Source organism: Apteryx rowi, unplaced genomic scaffold (assembly GCF_003343035.1).
Source record: "Apteryx rowi isolate R43461 unplaced genomic scaffold, aptRow1 scaffold_527, whole genome shotgun sequence".
Classification (NCBI taxonomy): Eukaryota; Metazoa; Chordata; class Aves; order Apterygiformes; family Apterygidae; genus Apteryx; species Apteryx rowi.
The window spans coordinates 215,034-238,788 of NW_020450791.1; the positions used below are offsets into that span (position 1 = coordinate 215,034).

At 43.4% G+C, this 23,755-nt stretch overlaps 1 protein-coding gene across 17 annotated transcripts in view; it reads left to right on the plus strand.

Moving 5' to 3' along the window:
- Window positions 1-23,755, plus strand: part of NPRL3 (NPR3 like, GATOR1 complex subunit) — a 52,641-nt gene that overhangs the window by 18,539 nt on the left and 10,347 nt on the right. For all 17 annotated transcript variants that reach the window (XR_003255893.1, XR_003255892.1, XR_003255891.1 and 14 more), the window contains 5 exons: window positions 176-257; window positions 8,549-8,686; window positions 9,422-9,578; window positions 11,734-11,840; window positions 13,135-13,264. Coding sequence is in view for 12 of the 17 variants with exons in the window: in XM_026080595.1 (XP_025936380.1) it covers window positions 176-257; window positions 8,549-8,686; window positions 9,422-9,578; window positions 11,734-11,840; window positions 13,135-13,264 (614 nt within the window). In the remaining 5 variants the exon portion in view is untranslated. The remainder of the gene's footprint in view (window positions 1-175; window positions 258-8,548; window positions 8,687-9,421; window positions 9,579-11,733; window positions 11,841-13,134; window positions 13,265-23,755) is intronic.

Consider the following 23,755-nt stretch of genomic DNA (forward strand, 5'->3'; position numbering starts at 1 on the left):
AAAGCTCTGGAAAATAAATGTAGATTAAAAAGATACAGAATCTGTCCCTGTCTGATCCTTGAAATTGTTATAGTAGCACAGAACTAAGATATTGGCTGATACCTGGAGGGGGAAGGGGAAATTCTCTTTGCTTGGAAGTCAGTTGTTTGCTTTCTTGTTTTGAAACTTTCCATAGCCACAGAAGGGCCACAGTCGCCTTTCCATCACATCCTACCCAAGTGCAAACTGGCCAGAGATCTCAAGGAGACTTACGACAGGTAAGTGGAATTTCCTTCATACTGTGTTGCTTCGCGATGAAACCTCTTGGCCTTGTTCTTTATGGTGCTACCATTACTTCACGCTGATGAGTTACAGGGATTTGGGTTTAAACCAGATGGAGCAATATGAAGGCTAGCTGTCAGGTGAAATGTGTGCAGTGTCTCTATCCTCACTGTGATCTTGGTCTTCTTTTGGGTATGTTTTGTTTCTGAAGAGTTGGTGGATATCTATCACAGCTTTAAGAATTATTATTTTCTTACCTGGCTCTAGGCACATACTGACAAGTGAATTGTAGAAATGAGAAGTGTCATGACATGACCTCTAAACTGCATGTAAAAGAAAAATGCTGCATCTAGCATTCATGGTAATGTTGGATACTGCTCTGGCTTAATTTGGTTATACTGTGCATGTCTGGACAGCAAGTTTGGATTAGGTGGTGAGACTTGCAGCAGAATGGAAAGTGTAACATGCTGTTTCTTGACCGGCTTAAAGGTTCTGGCAAGGATTTCAAAGGATCGTAGAGTTAGTGTTGAATTTCAGCAGGATTTGGACACCTACCTCCTCCAGCTTACTTCTGCTCCTACAGCATGTCAGTGCTAACTCCTCATGCAGAGCAGACACCTTCGTTCAGGATGTGTTTGGTGAAAGAACTTGACAAAGTGTCAAGGAGCACAGATGTGTTTGGTGGGGAAGATGATGTGCCCCTTGACTAGGCTTTTAGTCTGGACTTGGGAGAACTACACATGAGGTCCTTGACTGAACCGTAGCATACCTTGTATGATCTTAGACAAACCCTTTAGTCTCCCTCCACTGCATTTGCCCTTGTTCAAAGGGAATAATCGCAATACCCTTGTAAGGTAAGGCGCCAAGAACCTCAATACTTCAGTGGTTGCAAGCACATTAGAAAACTGATAAGCTGTTCATTGTGTTCAAGGGTTGGAAGGCGTGCTGAATATTGTTTGATACAATGCTCATAAAACCTATACTAAATTTTCAAATAAGGCACACTTTATATAGCCTGTAACTCAAATGTCAAGCTTTTCATCTGGTTCTTATTTTTCCCTGTTCCTCCAGGGTTATGTGTTTGTGACTGGGCAACCCTCATCTTGTTTGCAAACATTTTAGTGACACAGTGACATCTTGTGGCCTATAGCTGTGAGCAGAGCAACATATAGCCCGAGCTGGTGGGGTGTAGTAACACCACCCTTCAGTGAAATGAGGAAGAACTGACTCCCCAGGAAGAAACACACATGGGTGCTATCCCCCAGCCTTAAAATAAGGGGGAGCCCCCTCGTTTAGGTCTTGTGGGTAGGGGAGAGATGACGTACATCATATTTTGACACTGTTTTGCATGGCGTTGTCATAAGCAAATGTAACAAATAAGCAGTTGGTAAAAGTATGAGGTGACGGCATGCAGTTGGAAAGCTGTATTTGAGGAGTAGTTAAAAGTGTCGTTGGGTGGATAGGCAATAAGGTGGTGTTCTGCAGTATTTTTCTATTAGTGCTTCATATGAGAAAACAGGAAATCTGCTTATTGTATCTGCAGTCAGATCAGGTGAGAGGAGCTGTAGCACCTTGCAGGGCAGGGGTAGAATTAAAATAATCTTTGGTCAAGTAAAAGCAACGGTGTGGAAATAGGATTTCTATTCTGCAACTCCAAGGTGAAGAATTTCCGAGTGGCATCAGCTCTGGAGCGAAGTCTGTGTGGGCTTTCATGAATCACAAGATGAGAGTTAGTCACAATGATTTGGGGCTGCAGAAAAAGCAAATAGATAAGAATGCATAAAATAAATGGCTTGCCTCTAAGATGGGAAGCAGTCCTGCTCAGCACTGTAAAGCCCCTGCTATAATGAATACTGCGTCCAGTTCTGGCACCACATTTCGAGAAAGATATGGACCACCTAGAGAGTGTGGAGGAGTGAGAATGACCTAAGAGGAAAGATGGAAAGATTTGGTCTGTTTCTTCTAAAGAAGAAAAGACTGATGGGAACTGTCAGTCTTCAGATACATGCAGGGACAATGTACTATTTAAATTGTATAGGAATTTCTGGCATAGCCTTTGGCGTAGGGGAACAGCATAGTGAGGCAGAGAGGGCACTTTGAATTGCAGATGGGAACCCAGCTCCGCATTTGGGATTCACCCAAGCCGGCATTTTCCGGTGTCTGCTGATTTTTGCGATTCCAGTTGAAAGCCTCATGAATGAACAAGTTTCTCCAGAAGTGCTGTCAAGCCCTTGCTTTCCTCTAGATGGTGCTGAGGTACTTCAGGCAAGACCCATCATGGCCCTTAACAAGTCGATTAGTACAAATACACACGCGAATGAACCGGCAATTTACAGGTAATCCACATCTAGCTCCTGGGACTTTTTTTGACTTCCATGGGGAAACACAGCATGTTTGTCTTTGATTAGGTCAGAAAATTTTAAGAGACTTGGGAATCTTCCTTCGGTTCCCCCCTAGACTCCAGCACTGGTGTGGAACAAAAAGTAATGGCTTTAGGGCCAAGAAACCCCAGTTGCCGGTACCTCCAGTGCTGAAGAATTCACCAGTTTTAAAATGGGTCTCTTTTTCAAGCTAGTGTTCAATTTAAGGATCTAAGACTGCTTTCAGCAAGTTTTATCCGTAGCTGCAGATGGTATGTTAGCTTGATACTAGACAGCTCTGCCCATCTGGTTTTAGCAAACTTCAGTTAGCTTTATATCTGAAGGGAAGTTAAAGTATGGGGAGTTTTTGAGGGGGAGAGGATTGTTGTTTTTTTTTTTAATAGACAAAGAGCTTTTATACATTTTCAGCCTGGTGGGATTTGAGCTGACTGGTGGATCTAGCCCATCTCAGCAGCTCAGGGGGAAGGGGAATTATTGTATGAGATTTAAGGAAGCATTTAATGTTTATGTGATTTGTGTGGCTATACTATAAAATACAAACCAACTACAGTTAGTTGACCAAAGGGCCGTCAACGTGTGCTTTGCAAAGAAATGTAAATCATTTCAAAACTCTTAAGTAGCCACAACCTTCTAGCAAAAATAGATAACCCCCAAAACTACAAGCTCAGCGCCACCAAACTAGCAAACATAACATTAATTTCAAGGTAACTAGGATAAACATAAAATGAGGAGTGTGTATATAAAAGTTTTTATAAAAGATGAGGTAGGATTTATCAGTGTTTTGCCAATAGTTGTGAAAACTGAGGCTGGCTTTCTCCAGGACACCAGCCAAATTTCAGGTTCCCATTTGGGGGCAGCGGCCCACAGTCGATGTTCGGGGCAGAGCGAAGAATTGAGCAAATAAGTTCTGCTCTTCCCTAAAATGTTTCCCAGCTTCCTGCAGTTTGCAGCTCTGGATGTGGTTTCTGTGTATTCAGCAGCCCTCAGTTGATCTTGCTTCCCTGAATTAGTGCGCTCTTGTGGGAGCCAACGTAAATATTTGACATCCACAGCATCCTTTGATATGGAGTGCCATGGCTTAACTGCTTGCTGTGTTTCTTTCTGTTTCTTTTTGAGCTTTACTCCTTCTAGTCTCATTAGATGTCTCCTAGGTCTTGAGTTGGAGAGAGAGCGAACGGCTTTTTCCAATTTGCTTCTTCATGTCTCTCTCTCAATTTGAGTCTACCCTGATATCCCCTCTCAGTATCCTGCTGCCTCATCGTGTATCCCTCGGTGTTGCTCATCATGTGCCATCTAACCAAAGCTCTCCAGCCCAAACTCTTGACGCTAAGTAGTCCTGGGATAAAATGGAAGGTCTTTGCGGGTTTAAGAGTCAGCAGGTGGGGAAAGAAGTCATTTTTGCCTGGTTAGTGGTGGAGTCTGTGGGAATCTGTGCTCATACCTGTGCTGTACAACATATTCGTGTTGATAATTCATCTGGAAGATGAGGCAATGTGTGAAGTGACAAAGTTTACTGATAACAGTGAAGGGAATAAAAAGGTGAACAGATGAGGATAAGCTGCAGAAAGGGCACTGGATGCCAGTTGATTGGCTGATAAAACAGCAGATGAAATTCAGTATAGAGAGATGCAAAGTAATGCATGTAAGGCGAAACAACCCTTACTTTACATAGGCTGTTACTGCTCTGAAAAGAGATTTGGCTATTGCAGCAGATGGTTCAGTGAGAAATTCAGCTCAGTGAAAAAGCTCAGGGTGCAGTAGCAGTGCAAAAAAACCCCCCAATAAAATGAAAAGTGTCATTAGGAAAGGAGCAAAGAACAACACAGATAATGCTATAAATTCCTGGTGCACCTGCACCTTTGAATGCTTTCTGCAGTTCTAGGTTTCCCGTCGAGGGCTCTTTAAACTGTAAAGGTGCTCTGCCAGCCAGTAAAGCATTCCCACCTCCTTACAGGCCTGTTTCTTCCTGGTGCAGGTCACTGGCTGGAGAGGGGATATTATGGTCTGTGCTCTAGTTTTGCCTTTAGATTGTATCTAATTACTGCTATTAGATAAAGATGATTCTACCTCCGTTTCTAAACGTACGTTTCAGTCTCTTTAGGATGGGACCAACGTAGTGGAGTTGGCCCCGTATCTTCTAAATAAGACATTGCCTTGTAGAGAGTTACTTGGGCTTAGTGAGGAGGGATATTCAGATAAAGAAATGCATCATACCACTGTTTATACAGGATTGTTTTCTTCACAGTTTTAGTTGGTTAAGGAGAATAAAACAGAAGGAGAGCAGGTGATTCCATAATGCAACTTCAAAAATCAGTTTTCTTGGTACTCACGTCCGTTGCTGTTTTTTGCTATTCCTCTTCTGGGCTGCTGGGTCTACTGGTCCCTAGCCAAACAGCTGTGAAGTCATGGAGATCTTTGAAGCTCACGGTAAAAAGCTTGGCAAATAGATGACTTTGTGGGGAATAAGTAAAAATGAAAGACAGTGTGAATTCAAACTTCACTTTCTATGAATCTTTACTGTATTTCCTGTTGCTTGAAGCTTTGTGTATATGTTGTTGAAATTATTTAACTCTACTGGCCAGCTAAGGGCCATCACATATCTTGCTGCTGGAGGATGTAGCTTACTCCCAGGCAGGCTATTAGAGATTAAAGTTATTTTCCATCCAAAAGGGGACAAGGGAGGGAAATCCTGTACATAAATCTGTAACGAAGGCTTGAAATTGTACAGTTGCACAGTTGAACGCAAATTCAGAGGAATGAAACTGAGATTGAAATCAGAACAGAAAATCTTTTTTTCTTGTTGCCTTTAATTCTAGGCTGTTGTTGTATAACGCACTGTAGACAAAATTTTGCTGTGGCGAGTGTAATTACATAATTAAAGCTTCTTTGCCTTTGTGCAAACAGACCAAAGAATGAACTGAACCAACCTTGGTTTTTTTCCTATTTCCTGAATGTTAAACTATGCAGGGAAAATATCACTGCAAATGTTTCACATTTTTATGTACCTTTGCTTCTTTTTGATAACTTGTTTTGACGATCCCACTGGTTTTCAGGTAGTGTTTGTGTTGTCCATTTATTGTCGTGTTTTCTCTTTGGAGTGTTTGGCCCGGTAGATAGTGTGGGCAAATGCTACTTCACGATGTCCTTCACCTTGATGTATGTTGAGAGAATCCAGTTTTCTCTGTCGGTTAGCATATGTCAGGTGGGATAAGCCATGTTACGGGAGTTGCAACGTTTAATGCAAGGAAAACTGAAGCGTTTGCTGTGCTTTGCATGTTCCTCCAGGGTGTGCAGCCTCTGATCAGACGTGAGATGGTAGTACCAGAGAGCATGGATTCATCTTTTCAGTGCAAAACCCATACATATGTGCGTATATATATAATTTGGTCCATTTACAACTTGGAAAAAATAGATATTTTTCAGAGTTCAGCGCAGGATTCCAGAACGAAACTGTGGTCTCTGCTTCTCAAAGCCGTTGTCTGCAGCAGCAGTTCTGCAGCGAGGTGTTACCTGCTGAGCCTGATCAAGCAGCAGGCAGGACAGAATCTTGTTTGCTCCCTCGGCGCTCTGTTGTGGTTTGGTGAATAGTTACACTGGCAGCCAAGGCTTCCCAATGTTTTTGTTTTAAAGCTGAATTTTCAGGGCTCTCTGAACCGTGGGTACAACCAGATGAACTTGAAAATGAGCCTGGTAGTTTGTGGCCTACAACTGAGTGCTAGGTATAGATGCTTAAATCGCCACATAAAGAGTTTCCAAGACATGTATTCGCTCCCTGCCTCTTCCTGGCATGCTTTTAAATGTGTTTTATGTAGAGGGAGAAATTAGTGGGCGTTATCGACACGCAAGCCATACGGCGAGTCTGAACACGCAATTTAAAATTCAAGCCACAATTTTCAAAGCGAAAACTTCAAAATTTTATTTGAGGCCAAAAAATGCCTTTTAGAGGAAAGTTTAACATCAAAGGATCTACTGAAGAAGCTAGAGGTTCTCTGTCCTCTGAAAACTTGGCTTGCAATAGTCTGTTTGTGGTTACATATGTATTCATTATGACGGATCCCAATCAGATTGCATGGCACCAGGCGTTGGTGCCATGGAGTAATTAATACTCGGGAGACTGGGCTTGGCTTTCAGGCAAGGTTTGAATTCGGGTAGGATTCGTTTAGCCTCTGATACGCTTTGTTCATCTTGGAGGACAACAGCCTTTAGGCATCTTGAGAAATTCAGCTCTCTTAAGCTGTTGCTTAAGATTGATTTGCAAGTTTATATTTGTTCCAAACTCAAAATACATGAAAAGTTGCTCTGGGCCTCGCCTCCCTGCTCAGTCCCACTCCCTCTTGCAGAGCTGGTCCCAGGCCAGTGTTTCCTGTCTGCAAACTGGGCAGCGTTGTAAAGGTTCACAGGGTGGTGCTAGCTTGGTTCCTTACGGTATATCACATTACCTCCCTATTTTTAAGTAGATATTGTTACCAACCTACGTGTACTTTATCTCTTGCTTAGATTTACAGACTCCTATTTCCATTTCTCCGTAATTCTTCTGACTTGATTCTTTTCATCTCTGAAGTATCTGGAAGTGCTCAATCCCCAAAGGGAGCCCTGTTGTTTGTCAAGTGAGATGTGGATCAAAAGATGTGGATTATGTTTGTGATACAGATAATCTTGTTTGCTTTGTGGAAGTGAGATTTTGGCAGGACCTACTCTTTGTGTGCATGTGCGCTTTTGAAATGCAGGAGTGAGGACAAATGGGGCAATGCTTGCTCCAAACGGAGACTCTGCAATTCTGCTTTTCAGCCTGAGACCCTTTTTTGATCATATATATTTAAATCTCCCAGTCTCTGAAATGTTTTCAGGTTCTGAGCTAAGGAAGATTTTATGCAAAATGGTGACTGCAGGTGCATGGACAGGACAAGTGTGGCTGGGGAGTTTTTTGGTTTGTTTTTCTTTACTGAGTTTCCCAGTGTAGTAACATCAGCAGAAATTCCTTTTTGAAGTCTAGTTCTTTTGCAGTTTTAGTAGAACATGACTGCGGAGAGGGTACCTTTGCCGTGTGTACTTGTATATGGGTGCTATAATTAATAGTGCGTGCAAGAAAGATCAGGAATTTATAGAGCAGTGTCTAAAAGCTGGGAGAGAGAACTGCTTGAATGATGTTCATTGCTCTAAACTACAAGCTTTCTGGGTTTTTCTTCCTTCAGTAAAAGAGGTTTATGGTCACTTTCCAGCTGAATATGAGGGTCAGACTTCATTATCATTCCTGAAGTGCACATTCTTTACACTCTAGTCCTGTTCTCTGAAGTCAGCTTAAAGGCTTAGTTTAGCCCCTGTGGTTTCCTAGAATGAAGAAACCATTTAACAACCACGTTTGTGATTTCATGTGACAAGCAGGAGCAAGTTGGTGGAAAACAAACCACCTAGGCAGAACCTAAGGAGTCTGTTAATGTGGAAATATGCTGCTCTGTAACTGTTGCCCAGTACAGAAATCTCCTTTTCTTTTTCCTTGGAGAAGTAGATGGAAAATGAGTGTGAAAACATTGCGCCCAATTCATCTTTGCCCTGTGCAGCTCTGGTCTAGGGAATTTTCCAGTGCAGTGGCCTTGCAGTAACTCTTCAAGAAACTCTTCTCTCTTGAGATAGTGGTGCAATGTTAAGAATGGAGGGAGCAGAAGATGAGTGGGGTGAAATCTTGCAAATCCCTGCAAAGCCTCATAGGGGGAAACACTCTGTAAGTACCAGTTAAAGAAGTCTTTGCAGCTAGGAATCAGCTGACCCTCAGCCAGTCTGGGCGTAGGCAAGATGCACTCTGTCTTTTCTTGTCCTGATTCCCATGCAGGGGCGAGTGTGAAGCACTATTTTCATTTGGTGTACATCCTAAATGCTGTATGTATTTATTTATTTTCTTCCTGTTTCAGTCTCTGTACAACGGGGGTTGTCCGTTTACATATCAACAACTGGCTGGAAGTGAGTTTCTGCCTGCCGCATAAAATCCATTACGTTGCAACAAGCTTTATACCCCCAGAAGCAATTGAGAGGAGTCTAAAATCTATCAGGTAAGAATGTGCTCTGTCCTTCCGAGCGGGGCCTGACCTTGCTGCGGTTCACAGCATGGTCCTGCAGGTGGTTTTGCTGGCACAGCCGGAGGGATGATGTGGCACTGAGCTGTCGCGATGGTGCGGGGCATGGGCTGAGACTGGGCTCCCTTGAGCTGATGCTGGGGTATCACCGTGCTGCCGTACACGTGGTGGTGTGAAGCCACAGCTTTTGTGTTAACATTAGGTAGTTGTATTGGAAACAGGAGGTAATGCAGTGGGAGAGGTCTGCACTATTTCCAGTCAGAAGAATTGGGTGTTCATTTTCATCAGGAAAGAGAGCCCTGGCCCCATTATGTCTTCCTTTCTGCTCACCATATTTACAGCTTTTTACCTGCAAAAGTAACTAACTCTTGCTTTCTTCCTTCCTGTTACTCCATTCTGTATTTAAGTGCACATGAGCAGTCTTCAGTCTAGTTCTGCAGGGTTTATTGTCTGTATGCCAGCACAGTGCTTTCATTTTTTTTCTAGTCACTGGCATGTCCAGTTATCATATAACCCTCTGTCCCCCTTTTAAGGGGAGCATCTTATCTTGTGGCATAGAAATGAGCTTATTATGAACCCACTTACAGCAAAAAGGTAATATTAGAGGTTCTTCTTTACGCGTAGATTGACCAGGTATTGTGGTCTGGGAATAACTGGGCCTTCAGGAAAAGCTGCAGTTTACTGCACAAATGTATTCCTTTTTTTCTGCAGGCCTTACCATGCCTTATTACTTCTAAATGATGAGAAGTCATTGCTTAATGAGCTCCCGTTGGACTGTTCCCCTGCCCTGGTGAGAGTAATTAAAACTACCTCTGCTGTGAAGAATTTGCAGCAACTGGCTCAAGATGCTGACTTGGCATTGCTGCAGGTATGGGGAATTGTCAGCAGTAGATGAAATTCTTTTAATTCACAAGGCGTTTTCTTTCTCCATGCCAATGGGTTTCTGTGGTACATGAACATGTCAGTTCTCTCCATGTGAGCAGAGTGCACAAAGAAAGCCTGAGCCTCAGAGCGCGGGAGAAGGTTTGAGAGACAGAGATCAGTGGTGACAGTGCTGGAGAGTCAACTGCAGCCACGTCAGAATCACTAAATCACAGATGGCTGTAGGATAGAAGGGGCATCTGGAGATCTCTAGTCCAAACTACTGCCCAGAGCAGATCCATTAGATGAAGTTGCTCAGGAACTTGTCCATTGGAATTCTGAATGCCTCCAAGGATGGAGATCCCACAACTTCTCTGGGCCCCTGGTCCAAGCATTTGACCACTGTCAGGGTGAAAAACTTTTCCTCATACCTAATGGGAATTTCCCGTGTTCCACCTTGTGTCTGTTGCCTCGTGTCCTGTCCCTGTGCACCTCTGAGAAGAGTGGCTCTGTTTTCTCTACGCCTTCCCATTAGGTGGTTAGAACCAGAACAGAAAACCAGAACAAACGGTAGTCTTGATTTATGCCACAGTGGTTTGTCTTTGTTCTGCTACACTGATGTCTACTTTGTAGATGGAGTCATCCAGAGAACAAGTGAAGGCTTACAGCTGCCATGGCCAAATCCTGCTGCTTTCCTTGGATTTGCTTGGGCAAGATGCAGCATTGGAGTTCCCATGACCTTCTGCAGAAGGCTGGCTAAGCTACAGCTTGTAACCAGCCAGCCATCTTAAAGATGCGTAAGGTGACAGAGTGTGTTGTGCAAGATATTGTACAAGGAAAAGGAGCTTCACCCTGGAAACGGTGAAGCTTGAAGGAGGTGACTGGATGGCGTGGGAACAAGGAAGACAAAAAAAGAATTACCTTGGTAACAGGTCCTCGTTCTCCAGGCTGCCGAAGAATCAACTTTATCTGCTAAAGAGCTTTGAAAGTCATTGCAGACTTCCTATCAGTTTCGCTTTATTTGATACCTTAATGCGTGTCTTTCATATGGTCCCAAGGAGGAAGCTCCATTTAGACTTGGGCAAAACTTTTGAGCCACTGTCTCCAAGCCAGCAGCTCTTTTTGGCTGCCTTTCCAAAATTGACAGCAGGTTCTTATATCTGAGTTGCTCGGGGTGATGTGACAAGCCTTTGAAAAGGGAAATTTATACAGTGGAGGGAATGAACCACTGGCAATCACATGAGACACTAGGCCACCAAGAAACCACTGCAAACAAATGCAGTCATCGTGGCCCATTTGTTGTTGGACCTGATGATTAAGTTGGATGGTATTGGTGCGGGGAGAGCTATTCAGTACTTCTAAGAAGTTGATCCGCACCAGGGGACGCATTCTGTGCTCTCTATGAAGAGAGAGAAGAACACTGGTTGTCATCTCAGATGGTCCTGATCATGTGTCTAGGCCTTCTCTTTCTCCTGTTCTGTAATAAAATTTCCATACCTGCTTGCAGCAAGCTGTGGTGTTACTTGCCATTATATAGCTATAGGATGAACTCTGGAAATTCCCTACTGGTTCTGTAGTTTTGTTCTCCACCAAAAAGCAAAGTTAAATGCATCTAATGATAGGGTTTGGATTTTATGTCTCCTTGACGCTATTTATGTGGCTCTTCCAGAGCCATTAGCAACCACTGACTTGTTTAACATATTAAAATACTTTGTGTAACTCATTATTGGAATATCTCAATGTATTAAAAAAACAGCGTTGGTTACCTTTATGCCTGTGTCACAGCAGAGGCTCATTCTTTTGTTTTATTTTTCATGTATAATGCTTAAGGCATTTTGTGCATAAACAAAAACGGGTTGTTGTGGCATGAAAAATAACTAAACTTCTACTGATGCAATTAGAAGAAATTCCTTTGAGGCAAGAAATACTAAGTTGCTTAGAAATATGAAGCAAACTTCTGGAAATTCATAACCTTGTCAAGTGCTTTTTGATGTGTCACATACTATATCATACCCCGAATTTCTTCTGAAGGCAAAGTGAAAGGATGGAACATTATTGTTTTCAGCTCAAATAAGGCTTTGCTGTCACTGTATGGAACTGTTGCTGAGGGTCTGAGTTTCGCTTTTTTGCTCTCCTAATTTTGTTTTGTTTCCTCAATGCAGGTTTTCCAGCTTGCTGCACATCTTGTTTACTGGGGAAAAGCAATTATTATTTATCCGCTGTGTGAAAACAATGTCTACATGCTTTCTCCAAATGCCAGTGTGTGTCTGTAAGTAGAAGGACAGTGAGTGCTTGTAGTAAGAAAGCTGTGAGAAGCACAGATATTCCTTCCTTCCCTGTCTCACTGGACACAGGGTGGGATTTTTCTTCGTGTATGAATTTGTTGAGATTGTACAAAACACAAACCGTTGCATGTGCTTCAACTTGTGAAGCCACATAAGAGTTTGTCTGGGGTAGGGAGGAGCGTGGAAGTAGATCAGTATGCTTCTGCAGTGATGTGGGCTTTTGAAACGATATTTACCCTGGGGACCTATTTTTAGTATTTTTAATATGCTTGGTCACTGATTGTCCATATCAGACAAGGTTGTATGAACCTGAAGCAATATGGAAACACAAAGTAAAATACCTTAGAATTAAGTTAAATCAGTGAGTGTTTCATACAACTATCTGTGTATCTGACACACGGTATCAACTGAAATGAATAAAGAACAACAAGTCAGGGGGTTGTTACCATCACTATTTTATTGTTGCCCGTGGTAGCATTTTATACTTATGTGCTTTCTAGTACACAGAAGGTAAGGTAACCAATGTGTGAGAGAGAAGATGGTGGCAATGCAAGGAAGATGTGGAGGCAGTGGTGGGTATTGCTGCTCCACTGAACATCTGAAACCTTTCTGTGCTAGATTTTGAGATGTTTTTAGAACCTGTGTTGGAACTAGATTATAGGAAAATAGTTTTAGATAAAAACTTCTGTGATGGAACTATAAAAATAGGGCTGGAAGGGACCTTGAGGTCACTTAGGAACAGCTGTGCCAGTGTCATATATGGCAGTGGTTTGTTTAGCTGTTCTTGATGGAAATCCTAAGACAGAAAGTTTTCCTAGTATTTCACTTGACTCTCCCTTGCTTCTAATCAGTCATATGGCTTGTTCTTCTCAGCATATGCAGGGAGGACAGTCATGTCTGCAGCTGCATTTTGCATGTTTGAAGATGGTGTGTATATCCTGCCCATCCCCAATCCTGTCTTCTCTAGACTGCCCGTCCCCAGTTCCTTTGCTCAAAGACTACTCAGTTCTAGACTTTTAATCATTTTTATTGTTCTCCACTGGATTCCCTCCACACCTTGAATAATGTATTGGAGCTGAATGTAATGCCAAGATGAAAGTATGTATTGTTCTTGGTTACTTTTGCAGGATACAAAATGCCTTAAACTATGCTTACTATTTTTCTAGATCAGAGAGAATGTTTCCTTTGGGAATTGGCACTTCTGCAATGCATAAATACATAAACGATACATTGACCAGCAGTATAAAACTGATTTCAGCCTTTACCTCTTTTCTGTAGATATTCTCCGCTGGCAGATGCGTTTTCTTGTCAGTTCCGGGGCCACAATCTGCCGTCGATGCTTTCCAAGTTCTCCCTCCCAGTTTCGCTCTCGGAGTTCAAGAATCCTCTAGCACCACCAGTTCAGGAGGTGAGACGGGGGGAGCGGACAGGAGCTGTCTGGACAGCGTGTGTGATTGCCCTGCTAATGTGAACAAGGAATGGTGTTGCTTCTGGAGTATCTAGTCAGGAACCTACTATTGTAGGTTTAGGAGTGTGCCGATTACTACGTTTCCAACCGTATGATGTTGTTTCACATCCAGGTGCCAAAAAGTTGCGGCGGTTATCAAGATGAAACTATGCGAATGATCTGTGCTAAAAAAAGCATGTTCCTAAATGAAAAATCAGAATGTTGCTTTTCCCTGAGTGATATCATAGGGAAAACTGAAATTCTGTTTGATCTGTTGAAAACTGTCATAAATTAGTAGGGCTCAGTGCAAGTTCATGGATTCCTCACAGTCACAAATAAAAGACTATTTTTATTGTATTTTATTATATATTGTAGCTGCCTTAAATTCACAGTCTGGGTTTAAAACTATGCAAACCATCTATTCACTTAGCTTTCTAAATGAAGCTGAAATTGCTTAAAGGCGAATGCAGGAAGCAGACTCAGCATGTAGTCAACCGAAGTCCATGTGTTACAATATTAACATTTTAATATTCATGGATTTGGGATTTGTGTGTTATTGTTTTGCACAGATCATGGCTAGGGGGGTGTCTGGGGATTGGTGAAATGTGAGGAAGAACTAAATAATGTGAGGCCTCCTGGCTGATACTATTATGTTTCCAGCTGAAGAAGCTTGGACCTCTGAGCACAGCACAATGCGGCCAAGTGAACATAGACAGATTCCTTTAACTGATTTCTTGTAGTGTTGTTTGCTAGCCTTCATGCTTTGACAACTTGCTGTCTATGAAATTAGCCACTGTTCAAGCATCTCAAAGATTGACATCAATTATGCAGTCAGGCAAAAGACGAATTTGTTATAATTACAGTTTGGCAGAGATTATGATCAGAGATGAAGATAACTATTTATGTAGCCTGTAATCTCAACAGTATGTATTGGTTAGCTGCCATCTTTGGCTACTTTTTTTGTCAGTGCTTCATTGAAGTTACTGACAAACTTGAAAATTTAAGCTGAAATAACAGCATTAATTTTATTTTAGCTGCTGTAGCTTTAGGAGGCATTCTTATTCTCAGTAATCCTTTCAGAATTAATTGTTTGCCTAAATACTGTCCTTAAATACTTCTGGTTGTTCTCAGAAGTCTTATTTTTGTTTAAAATACATAAGTAAAGCCTGCCACTTACTGCTGCAGTTGTGGGGAAAATCTTGAAAGAATAGTACATGTTTGCCAGAGTTGCTGGATTGCAAAAATGGGTCTTTTGGAGCAGGCATCTCCTCTCTGATGCTCATCTGTCCACGGTGGGTCTCTAAAGGTTAATGACAACTTGTTTTTGTCATCCATTCAGCATATGTGAAAGGATGAGGGATGATACTGTGAAAAGCTATGGAAGTGCCTCCGACAGTCTGAAAAGGGGACATGAGAACCGTAGTTGCAGAGGACTCGGAGCCATGTTGACAAGGCACGTGTGTGCAGATGAAGGAGACCCCTGGAGACTGGTGGGCTGTTGTGAGGCATGGTTGGCTTCATTTTCATAAAGCGAAGCCTTCCAGTACTTGGGGGAGTTTTGGACTACAGAGGGCCTTTAGATGTTTTCATATCAGCTCATTGATATAGAAAAAGGGTTTGCTTCCACTTTGATTTACCTATGGAGAGCTCTTTGTAGTACCGTTTTGTTAGGAACTCGCCTTTTAGGGGAGATGAATCCAACTATATCCTGGGGTGGTCAGGCTCCATTTGTAAATCACAGAGATCTAGCTGATAGAGCAATTAATCTGATGAAATGTGAGTGGGTTTTTGTTCTGCTGGGTAGCAATAAGAGATCCTGCACTCTGAACTGTAAATATTGTTGAAGTGTATTTGCCTTGCCTTTGGGAAAAAACAACAAAGTTTGGACCTTTCACCGTAATTTTGTTCTTTGTGTACATAGGAAGGGATTTTTTTTTTTTAACTTTGAAGAATTTCACTAGTAGGCTGTTATCTTGTGCTTTCCATCATGCTGACAGTACTGTCTCTGTTTTTCTGAAGGTCATCTGTACTGGAAGGTCAGTACGGGGGGAAGGGTTATATTTTCTGTAGAAACTGTTACAGTCTGCTGGCATCCATCCCCTCTGATGGTTGTCTTAAGTGTGGGATTGGCTCCCCCCTTTGGCATGTGCTTCTGGATGGGCAGAAAATGTGAAGGCTTTAAAAGCTTTCCTGTTTTGTGTAGTGGACTTAATTAAAGAGTTCCTCCTCCTGTTCTTATACAAAGCCATACTTCTTTATTTGAAAGAGGACAAAGTTATTTTTGTTTGCTTGCTATTAAATGGGTAGAATTGCTCCATTCCTTTGGGTGCATGAAAAAATATGGCACTGGCATTTTTATACTTGGGGTGCTATGGCATCTGTTGGCTGGCAGGAGATACCAACAACCTGCAATACCCTAAGCGAGTCCAGACTGCCTTGAAAGTTTGAGTGCATGTCTACCTTCTGCTCTTGGTGTCTATCAAGTAGGAGGTGTGTGGTCAGTGGTATCTGCCAGAGCGGCCTGTGCCCCCAAGCATGCCCTGTATTAGAGACAGGACTTTTTCTTGAGCCCCCCCTCTTGATCTTTTTTCTTACCTATGATGGCGAGCTGCATATTGCAGTTGAACCCTGGGGTTATTGTATATATATCATGTATTGGTGGTCCCGTGCTTAGAATTTGCAGGGTTTGCAGGTGCACATATGGTGATCTATTAGCTTCCGTTTTTCTGCGTTTAACCTGCCTTGCTTGGATAGCAATGTTGTTGCAGCAGCTTGAGGATGAGCCTGCACCTATAGCTCAGACTGGTCTAACGGCATCTTGGTGCTGCTGCGAGAATGAGGTCCCCTTTCCGCTCTCCGATGTGTGCACGCATGCCTTCCTCCTTACCCTCTTCCCTTTGGACTGGTGCTCTGGCTCCCATCCAGCTTGCCTCTGCGCACTCTGTTTGTTTCTGCCGTACTAGTTTTCTGCCAGGTTAGCTGGTGGCATGTGCTCAGAGAAGCTTCGGGAAGCCCCAGGGCTAGGGCAAAGCAAGGGAGGGCCTTCTGCAGCTGGGAAAGCAGAAGCAGACCTCCCTCATTTGACTGGATGTCTGTTAGCTCTGCCGTGCCGTGTAGTGTCACCTGGAGTTCCCGCAATCCACTCCGACCTGGGATAGTGTCGCTCAGCAGCCACCAGTTTTGCTCATGCTGCTTGTGCGGATCTCACCAGAGTGCAGCCATGGGGTGAGGGGATCCTGCGAGCTTATACGGTAGGGAAACTTGTCTTCCCTTTTGAATATGGGTTTTTACTGGAAAAGAAGCAGTCTGCATCTCCTCTCTCCTGCCCCCAAAGAAGCTGTCCTTCCCTCTGCTGCCTGTGACTGCTTGGTTGCTGTCCCCATGCTGTCCTCTCCCTTGTGTGGCTCAGCACTGATGTGACTGCACAGCAGATCAGAATGGAGTTAAGGCTGAAAACTAATCTTGGTTTTTTGCAGGGAAGGAAAAAGGGAAGTGTGGGAAAATGAAGTATTATTAAATAACTGAGTAAGTAATTAGTTAAAAGATAAGTTAGGAATAAATGCTTAGTTTTGCAGTAGAATGATGAGGTCACCGGTGAAGTTCAGCTGGTATCTGTAGTTGCGTAGGCCCTGTAAAACATATTTGTAGATGATCTGGAAAAGGCAAGGGACAGTCATTTGACAGAGTTGCTAATGATAGTTAACAGCTCAGGGTAGGGAAGATAAGAGCCAGCTGTGAGGAACTGCAGGACTATCAGTGTCCAAAGATGATAATTGAAAGGGGGGAAAAACAGTCTGATCTTCACCTATAAAATTCTCTACTATGAGCTGATTTTTTTTCTGCTTGGGAATGAAACCTTGGGGTTCTGATTGAGATGTTCCATTAAAAAGTCTTTTTTGGGTTTGGCAGTGGTCAAAAAAGCAAACTGGCTGTTAGGTATAATAAGGAAAGGAATAAAAACCAAAATGGAGAATATCACACAGCACACTCATGCCTCAAATGCAGTTTACAGTTCTGGTCTCCTCATCTCCAAAGGCTACAGCAGAACTTGGCAGGGTACAGAGGAAGGGTGAGCAAAGGTGTAACAGTGTCTGTATGAGAAACAACTCTCTTCGGCCTGGAGAAGAGGTAGAACAGAGGTCTCTAAAATCATATGTGGTGTGAAGAAGATGGAACAGGGTGTTGGCTGTCAACTCTCCCTTCCAGTAACAGAATTGGGGTGAGCCAAAAGAAGAGAGCAGATTGAAAGAGAAAGAAAAGAGGTGGCTTTGACAGCGCATGAAGAGGAGCTCCTTTTTTCTGGGATGTCACAGGAGTGCTTCTGTGGGTTCAGAAATGTCTGGGAAAAATCATGGGAGAAAAATCCATTAAGGGCTGTTAAATAGGGAATTACAGCTTCTGCCTTAGGAAGTCCTGATCTGTTGGAGCCTGGGAGAATCTGCTGGAGAAGTAGCCATGTTCATCCTCCCCTTCCCTCCCCGTGTGCTGTAGGCTGCTGTCAGCCAGGAGGCTGCAGTCGCTCTTAGTACTGCATTCTTACGGCATGATACAGCATCTGGTCTCGCTTGCCAGGAAACTTGGCAAGCGCTGCCGGTGCTTCTGTCCTAGGGCAAACAGTGACCAGGATTGATAGACAGAGTCGGATCTTTTCCGTTTGTGCATGCCAGTCCTGATTGTGGTCAGGGTTCTTTAGGTTTTTAAAAAGGAGTTTAGTAGCTCTGTCATGGTCAAAGTGGTATTGAGAACTTATATTTTCAAGCTGTGTCACTGTAACTGGCTATAAACTTGTTGTCACTTCTAATCATAATGAGGATCCTCCCAGCTCTGCTGTACAGCTGGGATACTGAATGGCTAAATATATCTGAGCAAGTTGCTTTGAGTATAGTCCAAAAATATGTTCCTTGATTTTGGGAAGAACTCAGCTGGAAATGTGTGTGGCTTGAGGGCAATATTAGCTGCTTGGACCTGCCACTGGCTGTCTTGACCAAGAAGGTTTGAGATAATGTACAGAAGCTAAGGGCAAGAGGGGTCTCAGCAAGCATATTAACATTTCATCTCAAAGCTACTTCGGTCATTTATCTTCCTGTTTGGGATCATTCTGTTTTCTTCTGCCTTAGAAAAATATGATTTCTAAAGAGTATAGTAAACTTTTCTGCCCATAAGAGAATCTGCTCCTTCTCTGAGTAGAGCTACCAGCTTTTTGATCCTTTTCTTATTGATAAGCTAAGATAGCTTTTCTCATTGTAGTGGTATTAGCTAAAAGTATAGGAGAGCTATGAGCTTTGATTTTAGGACTATATTCAGCTTATCGGAGATTACAGTCTTATCCGAATGGTCTCTTTCAAATTCCTTTTGAAAAGAGGATCTGAATATAATCTAAGTCAGGTTGTACATTTATGGATGCTCTTTCTCCAAAGATGCATGTAGGAGATAGATACATTTTTTGCATGCAAAACAAAGAGAACAGTTCAGTTTTGATAAAGAACATGTGTGGCTGTGGGCGGAGGATGCCCACCTGGCTCCCAGGTGCGTGTTGCCCTGGCTCTCGAATGGCCTCACTGGCCTTTTGGAAGAATATGCTCAGGGCTGAGTGTTGCAGAGCAGCAACGCAAATCCTCTGCTCCTGGCACTGTATGCCCTTGCTGGAGTGTCCAGAGCTGATCTGAACTTTAGAGTTCAGCAGTCACTGCTGAAAGAGAAGGGTGTTCCAGACGTCCAAGGAGCATTGCTCAAGTAAATTGTCAAGGGTTTGTGTGTGCTTGTGTGTGTTTGTGTGCGTGTGTGTGTGCAAGCACTCAGAAGAAGAATTACGGTGGCTGGTTCTTGAAGTGTGTTGTGACCCATCTCCATTTTTCCAAAGTCTTTATTGCTGAGATTCCTGGTGACCGTGCAACGGCAAGGTTTTCAGTGTAGCGCACACCCTTCATTCCCTCATGTGAAAGCACAGAAAAACGTGGTATGTTTGTACATATACATAAACCTTGGGCTCAACACGCATTCACTGACAGAGTGTGTATACCAGGCAAGGAATACAAGGAATGCTTTAATGCGCTCCTCGGTGCAAGGCTTTCTTCTTATAATATCAACGTTTCTTTACCCAGCTACTCCTGTGCTAAATCTCTTTGCAAACCAAGGGAAAGGGATAACCCTTGAGGGTTCCCTTTTACTATACACTATGGCCTCAGCTAGTTTATCTTTTTCAGAAGAAGTTATATGATCTTTCCTCCCTGCCTTGAGGAGCAAGCATGGACTAACAGAGGGGATTTTTCCAGCCGTAAGGGTAGAGGGAGTGTATCTCTGTGAATGAGATAACCTGATTCCTCCCTGCATCCGCTTCACTACAGTAGCTCCTTATAATAATGCATATTGCTATTATTATTTTAGCTATCTAATTCTTCCCTGGATGAGGCTAGAATAACTGTGGAAAAAAACAGATGGGAAGGTATGACAGCTCTCCCTGAACAAAACACGTTTCGTTTTTCAGTTTTGTTTTAATAAGTCTGGCCATCCTGTTGGGTTTAAGGCAGCCAGTAGATGAGGCCTCTGCCTTACACATGAGGAAAACTTGCCCTGCTTTGTACAGTTGCGCAGTGGAAAATGAGTGTGTATGTCAGGGGATGGGAGTAGGAGGAGAGCTGCATGCAAATACTGAATAGACCGTTGTGTTTTTTTGAGAGATGCACTACAAATGGGACTGTTCTGCTGGGCATCTGGAAGACATTAGGAGTCACGGGAGCTTTTGCTGGCAGTGGGAGGGAAGTAGTACTTAGGTGCATTTATACTCAATTAGAATAGGTATGAAATTAGGGTTTTTCTGTGTGGCAGTTTAAAAAATACGGCTTTCAAGGCTTAAATGGAGGGAATGGTTAAGTCCTCTTCAACAGAGTGAGAATTCAAAGCTGTCACATAATGATTAAAATGGTGATATTACAGAACAGTACATGTTTTGTCCTACCTTAAAAGGGGTCTTCAAAATCTGTTTTATGCAAAATAGGGAGTGGTTTTAATAGCTGATTTGTTTTTCATAAAAGAGGGTGCACTGAATGATAGGGGAACTTGATATATTTGGGCAAACATCCATTTATCGCAGCAGCTGTGAAGATGCCATTTTACTGGCCCAATGCAGCACTGACATCTCAAGCCTGATCATGAAGATTTAATGTGTCAGATTAACTAGATAATCCAAAGTGGAGAAAGGGGGACCGTATCCTTCGGTATGCAAAGCATACTGTGTTTTAACTACAGGTGTATCCTTGTGTGGTGAGAAACCCCAAGCTAGGATTGGGCGCTGCTCTGTTGCTGTTTTCTCTTCCCTTCCCTGAACCTGTTGCTAGGCTCAGTTATCTTGGCGTTTTCCTTTGCTTTTGGGGCCTACAGAGGAAGCAGGCTTAAAGAATCCTGGCAAGAAACGCATTTTATTTAACACGTTACTCGAGATTTTTACAAATGCTCCCTTTGATCCAAGAGGGAAGAGAATAATGAATGTCAGATCTTGTCCCTCCCAGGACTGAGGGCTGAGCTGTCCTCTGACTGTCTCAAACTGCCCAGATGGGCTGACGTATAAAGGCCATGTTTTCAGAAGCTAATACATGTTCTCTGCTTTTGTCAATAAACACAAAGCAGCGTATTGTTAGCAGTGACTTCCATACAGTCTCGCCTGACGACATGCTAGAACTTCGCCTAGGACCTGCTGTGCAGTGATGGGGGGAGAAGAAGGGGGTGGCGTGGGCTGATCTGTGCGGGTGGGAACGATCCAGATGCTGCTGTGGATAAGAGCCATCATCAGAGCAGACTGGAAAGAGGCAGCATGGGGAAAGGATGATGGGAATATGGATGAAATTTAGATCTGATCGTTGGCTAAATTAAGCAACGGAAAATGTTTCCTTTTGTATTTCTGTCATGGTTCAGCCAAAAAATGCTGGCTGTGGCTTCCTACAGTGCCAGATGATGACAGCGAGTGGAGGCAGTCTTGGGACGGAAGCGTACCCTTTCCTGGGAAGCTGCTCCCCGCCCTTTTTGGCTTCAGGAAGGAGCCCAGCTAATCAAGTAGACTGAGACCAAACATGAAGATGACAACCCTGTATCTGTGAGGGAGGAAGAGCATTTTGGACAGACAGAACAGCGCAGATGGTGCAGGGAAGCCTTCCCTCCTCTAGTCCTATATGAAAACTCCATCAAAGCTCAAGAGGAGCAGATGGAGAACAAACATATATTCAATGTTCCTGTCCAGAAAAACAGGCAGCAGAACCTATTAGCAAAGCCTCTGCTTGGCCTTGTCTGTGAAAACACTTGCTACTTTTGGTAAGAAATAGGTTTAAACCTGGAAAAAGATGTATTTGTGTGGGTAGGACAAAGTGGAAATGGTGGAAGTGCAGTGATGGCATGATAGAGCCACAGGCCTGTTGCCAGTCATAGGATGCTGCAGTGCTTGGGCTTTTTTCTAGAGCTAGATTTTTAGAGGTACTGAATTCACACTGAAGTCAAGTTTATTGTAGATCACCTTCAATGCTAATCATTCTCTCTTACCCTGAGGCAGGAGTTCAGGCTCACTTAAATATTTTGTTGTGGCATTCGTATCTGACATGGATGAACTAGTTTTAGAGTTAGTCATAACTGGTCTCCCACTCTCCCACTTTCAGCCCAAAGGCGCTTGGCAGTCATTCCTTCAGGAAAGCACATTGGAGTCGTAAAGCTGTAACACCACTTTTGTCTGGCTTCTTGTTTTTCACTGAGCCGTAGCTGCTGTCTGAGGAACGGCTTTCTAGTTATTTGTGCAAGAGGTGAATGTGTGTATGCAGGACTGAGACAGCGTTGGATAAGACTCTCCATGCACACAGAGCTGTAACAAAAACACCTGGCTGCTTTTATAATTCATGAAACCATCTAAATGACCAGTGGAGTTTAGTCTAGGCCAGGTACACAGCAGAGTCTGCCAGTCTAGTAGAGCTGATCTTACTGTGAAATCAGTGTGCAGTCTCCTTGAATTGCCTTGGATATTTTGAGGTTATTTAGTGTTGTGAAATGTGCAGATCTTGTGTTTTCAAGTGACATGGAACTAGCTAATCGGACGCTGCTGCATGCCAACAGGTTGGAAGTTTAAGTAAAACACACGAGACATCTTTCCTTCCAGGCCCGCGTCTGGAAGGAAGGTTTTTATCAACATAATCACTGCAATAAGCTTCCTATTTCTTACAGGCTGACTTCAGATGTTAGCAAAATAGCGTATGAATGCACTCGGTATCTTTTGCCAGCCTTTCTCTTTCATAGATTTTTTTTCAAATATAAAAAATCAATTATGCCTTTTCTGAAAAACATATGTTTGAAGGTGATTCCAGCTAATGTGTTTTAAGATTCAAATGTGTTCAGCCCCAAGAGGTGGGAATCCCTAAAAAGACAGGGTGTGGGTCTATCAGCAAACAAAAGATGTTTCTTGTGTGATTTGAACGTCACTGAAAGTTGTATGATTTATAGAAGAGGGTTGATGAACTTCAGTTTGGGGCTTTTATTGAGATTTGGCCCGTTATCCTGATGATTAATACAGCAGAGCTAGCTTCCTTCTCAGAATCTGAGCTCAGTCTGCGTGTGTTTCTCTCACCAAAACAGTGCTGGTTGCTATGAAATCCCCAAACAGCTTTTGTCAGTGAATCAGTGTTTTCAGAGCTGCTAGCTATGGGAAGGGTTGCCTACAGCAGCTTGGAAATGAAAAGGCTTTTTGTGTAGAAATTCAGACAGGATGATGCGTTTCGAATGCTCCTCCAGACCTCCTGAAAGCAGGCCATGACGAGCACCTACGAACGGTTCTCTCTCATTCTCTCCACTGCTTTCAGCATCGGTTTGGGGGCATTGTGTAGTTCTTCAGCTGCTGTAATACAAAGAAGGCGTTTTGCATGTTTGGTTAGCATGAGTGTCTTCTCTCGGCACCTTTGAAACTCTTGCCTGTCTGCACCCTGGGAACCTAGCTGCCTTTAAATGCTTGGCCCCTTATTGCAGAGGGATAGGGAGCCAATGGGTAATGTTAACCCTTTGCATGCAGAGGGGACTCTGTGGCAGCGGCAGGCTGCTGTCCCGTGCCCGGCTTTCTGCTGCTCTTGGTGTTAGTTTGGCATTGCTGAGTCCCGGCAGGGCTCTGATCTCCCGTCTCTGCCATGGCTTTGCAGCAATTTCCCATCTGACAGCAAACGGCTCCTACTCCTGGGCACCTGTCTGGCTTGCTTCAGCTGTGCCCAGTCGCCCTGCTCTCTCTGTGGCTTTCTAGGGAAACCCGAGCTTTCATCTGACCACTCTGAAATTAACCCTTTGGTGATTACTGGTTTTAGTGGGCCTTGTGTAGAAATCAACTGACTGATGTCAGGGCTCTCACTTGGGCCAAGGCAAGCAGAGCCTGCATTTGGTTGACTCGGTTTCCATGTCCTGCCCCTCAAAAGAAGGGCTGTCCCATTTTTTAGCACTTCC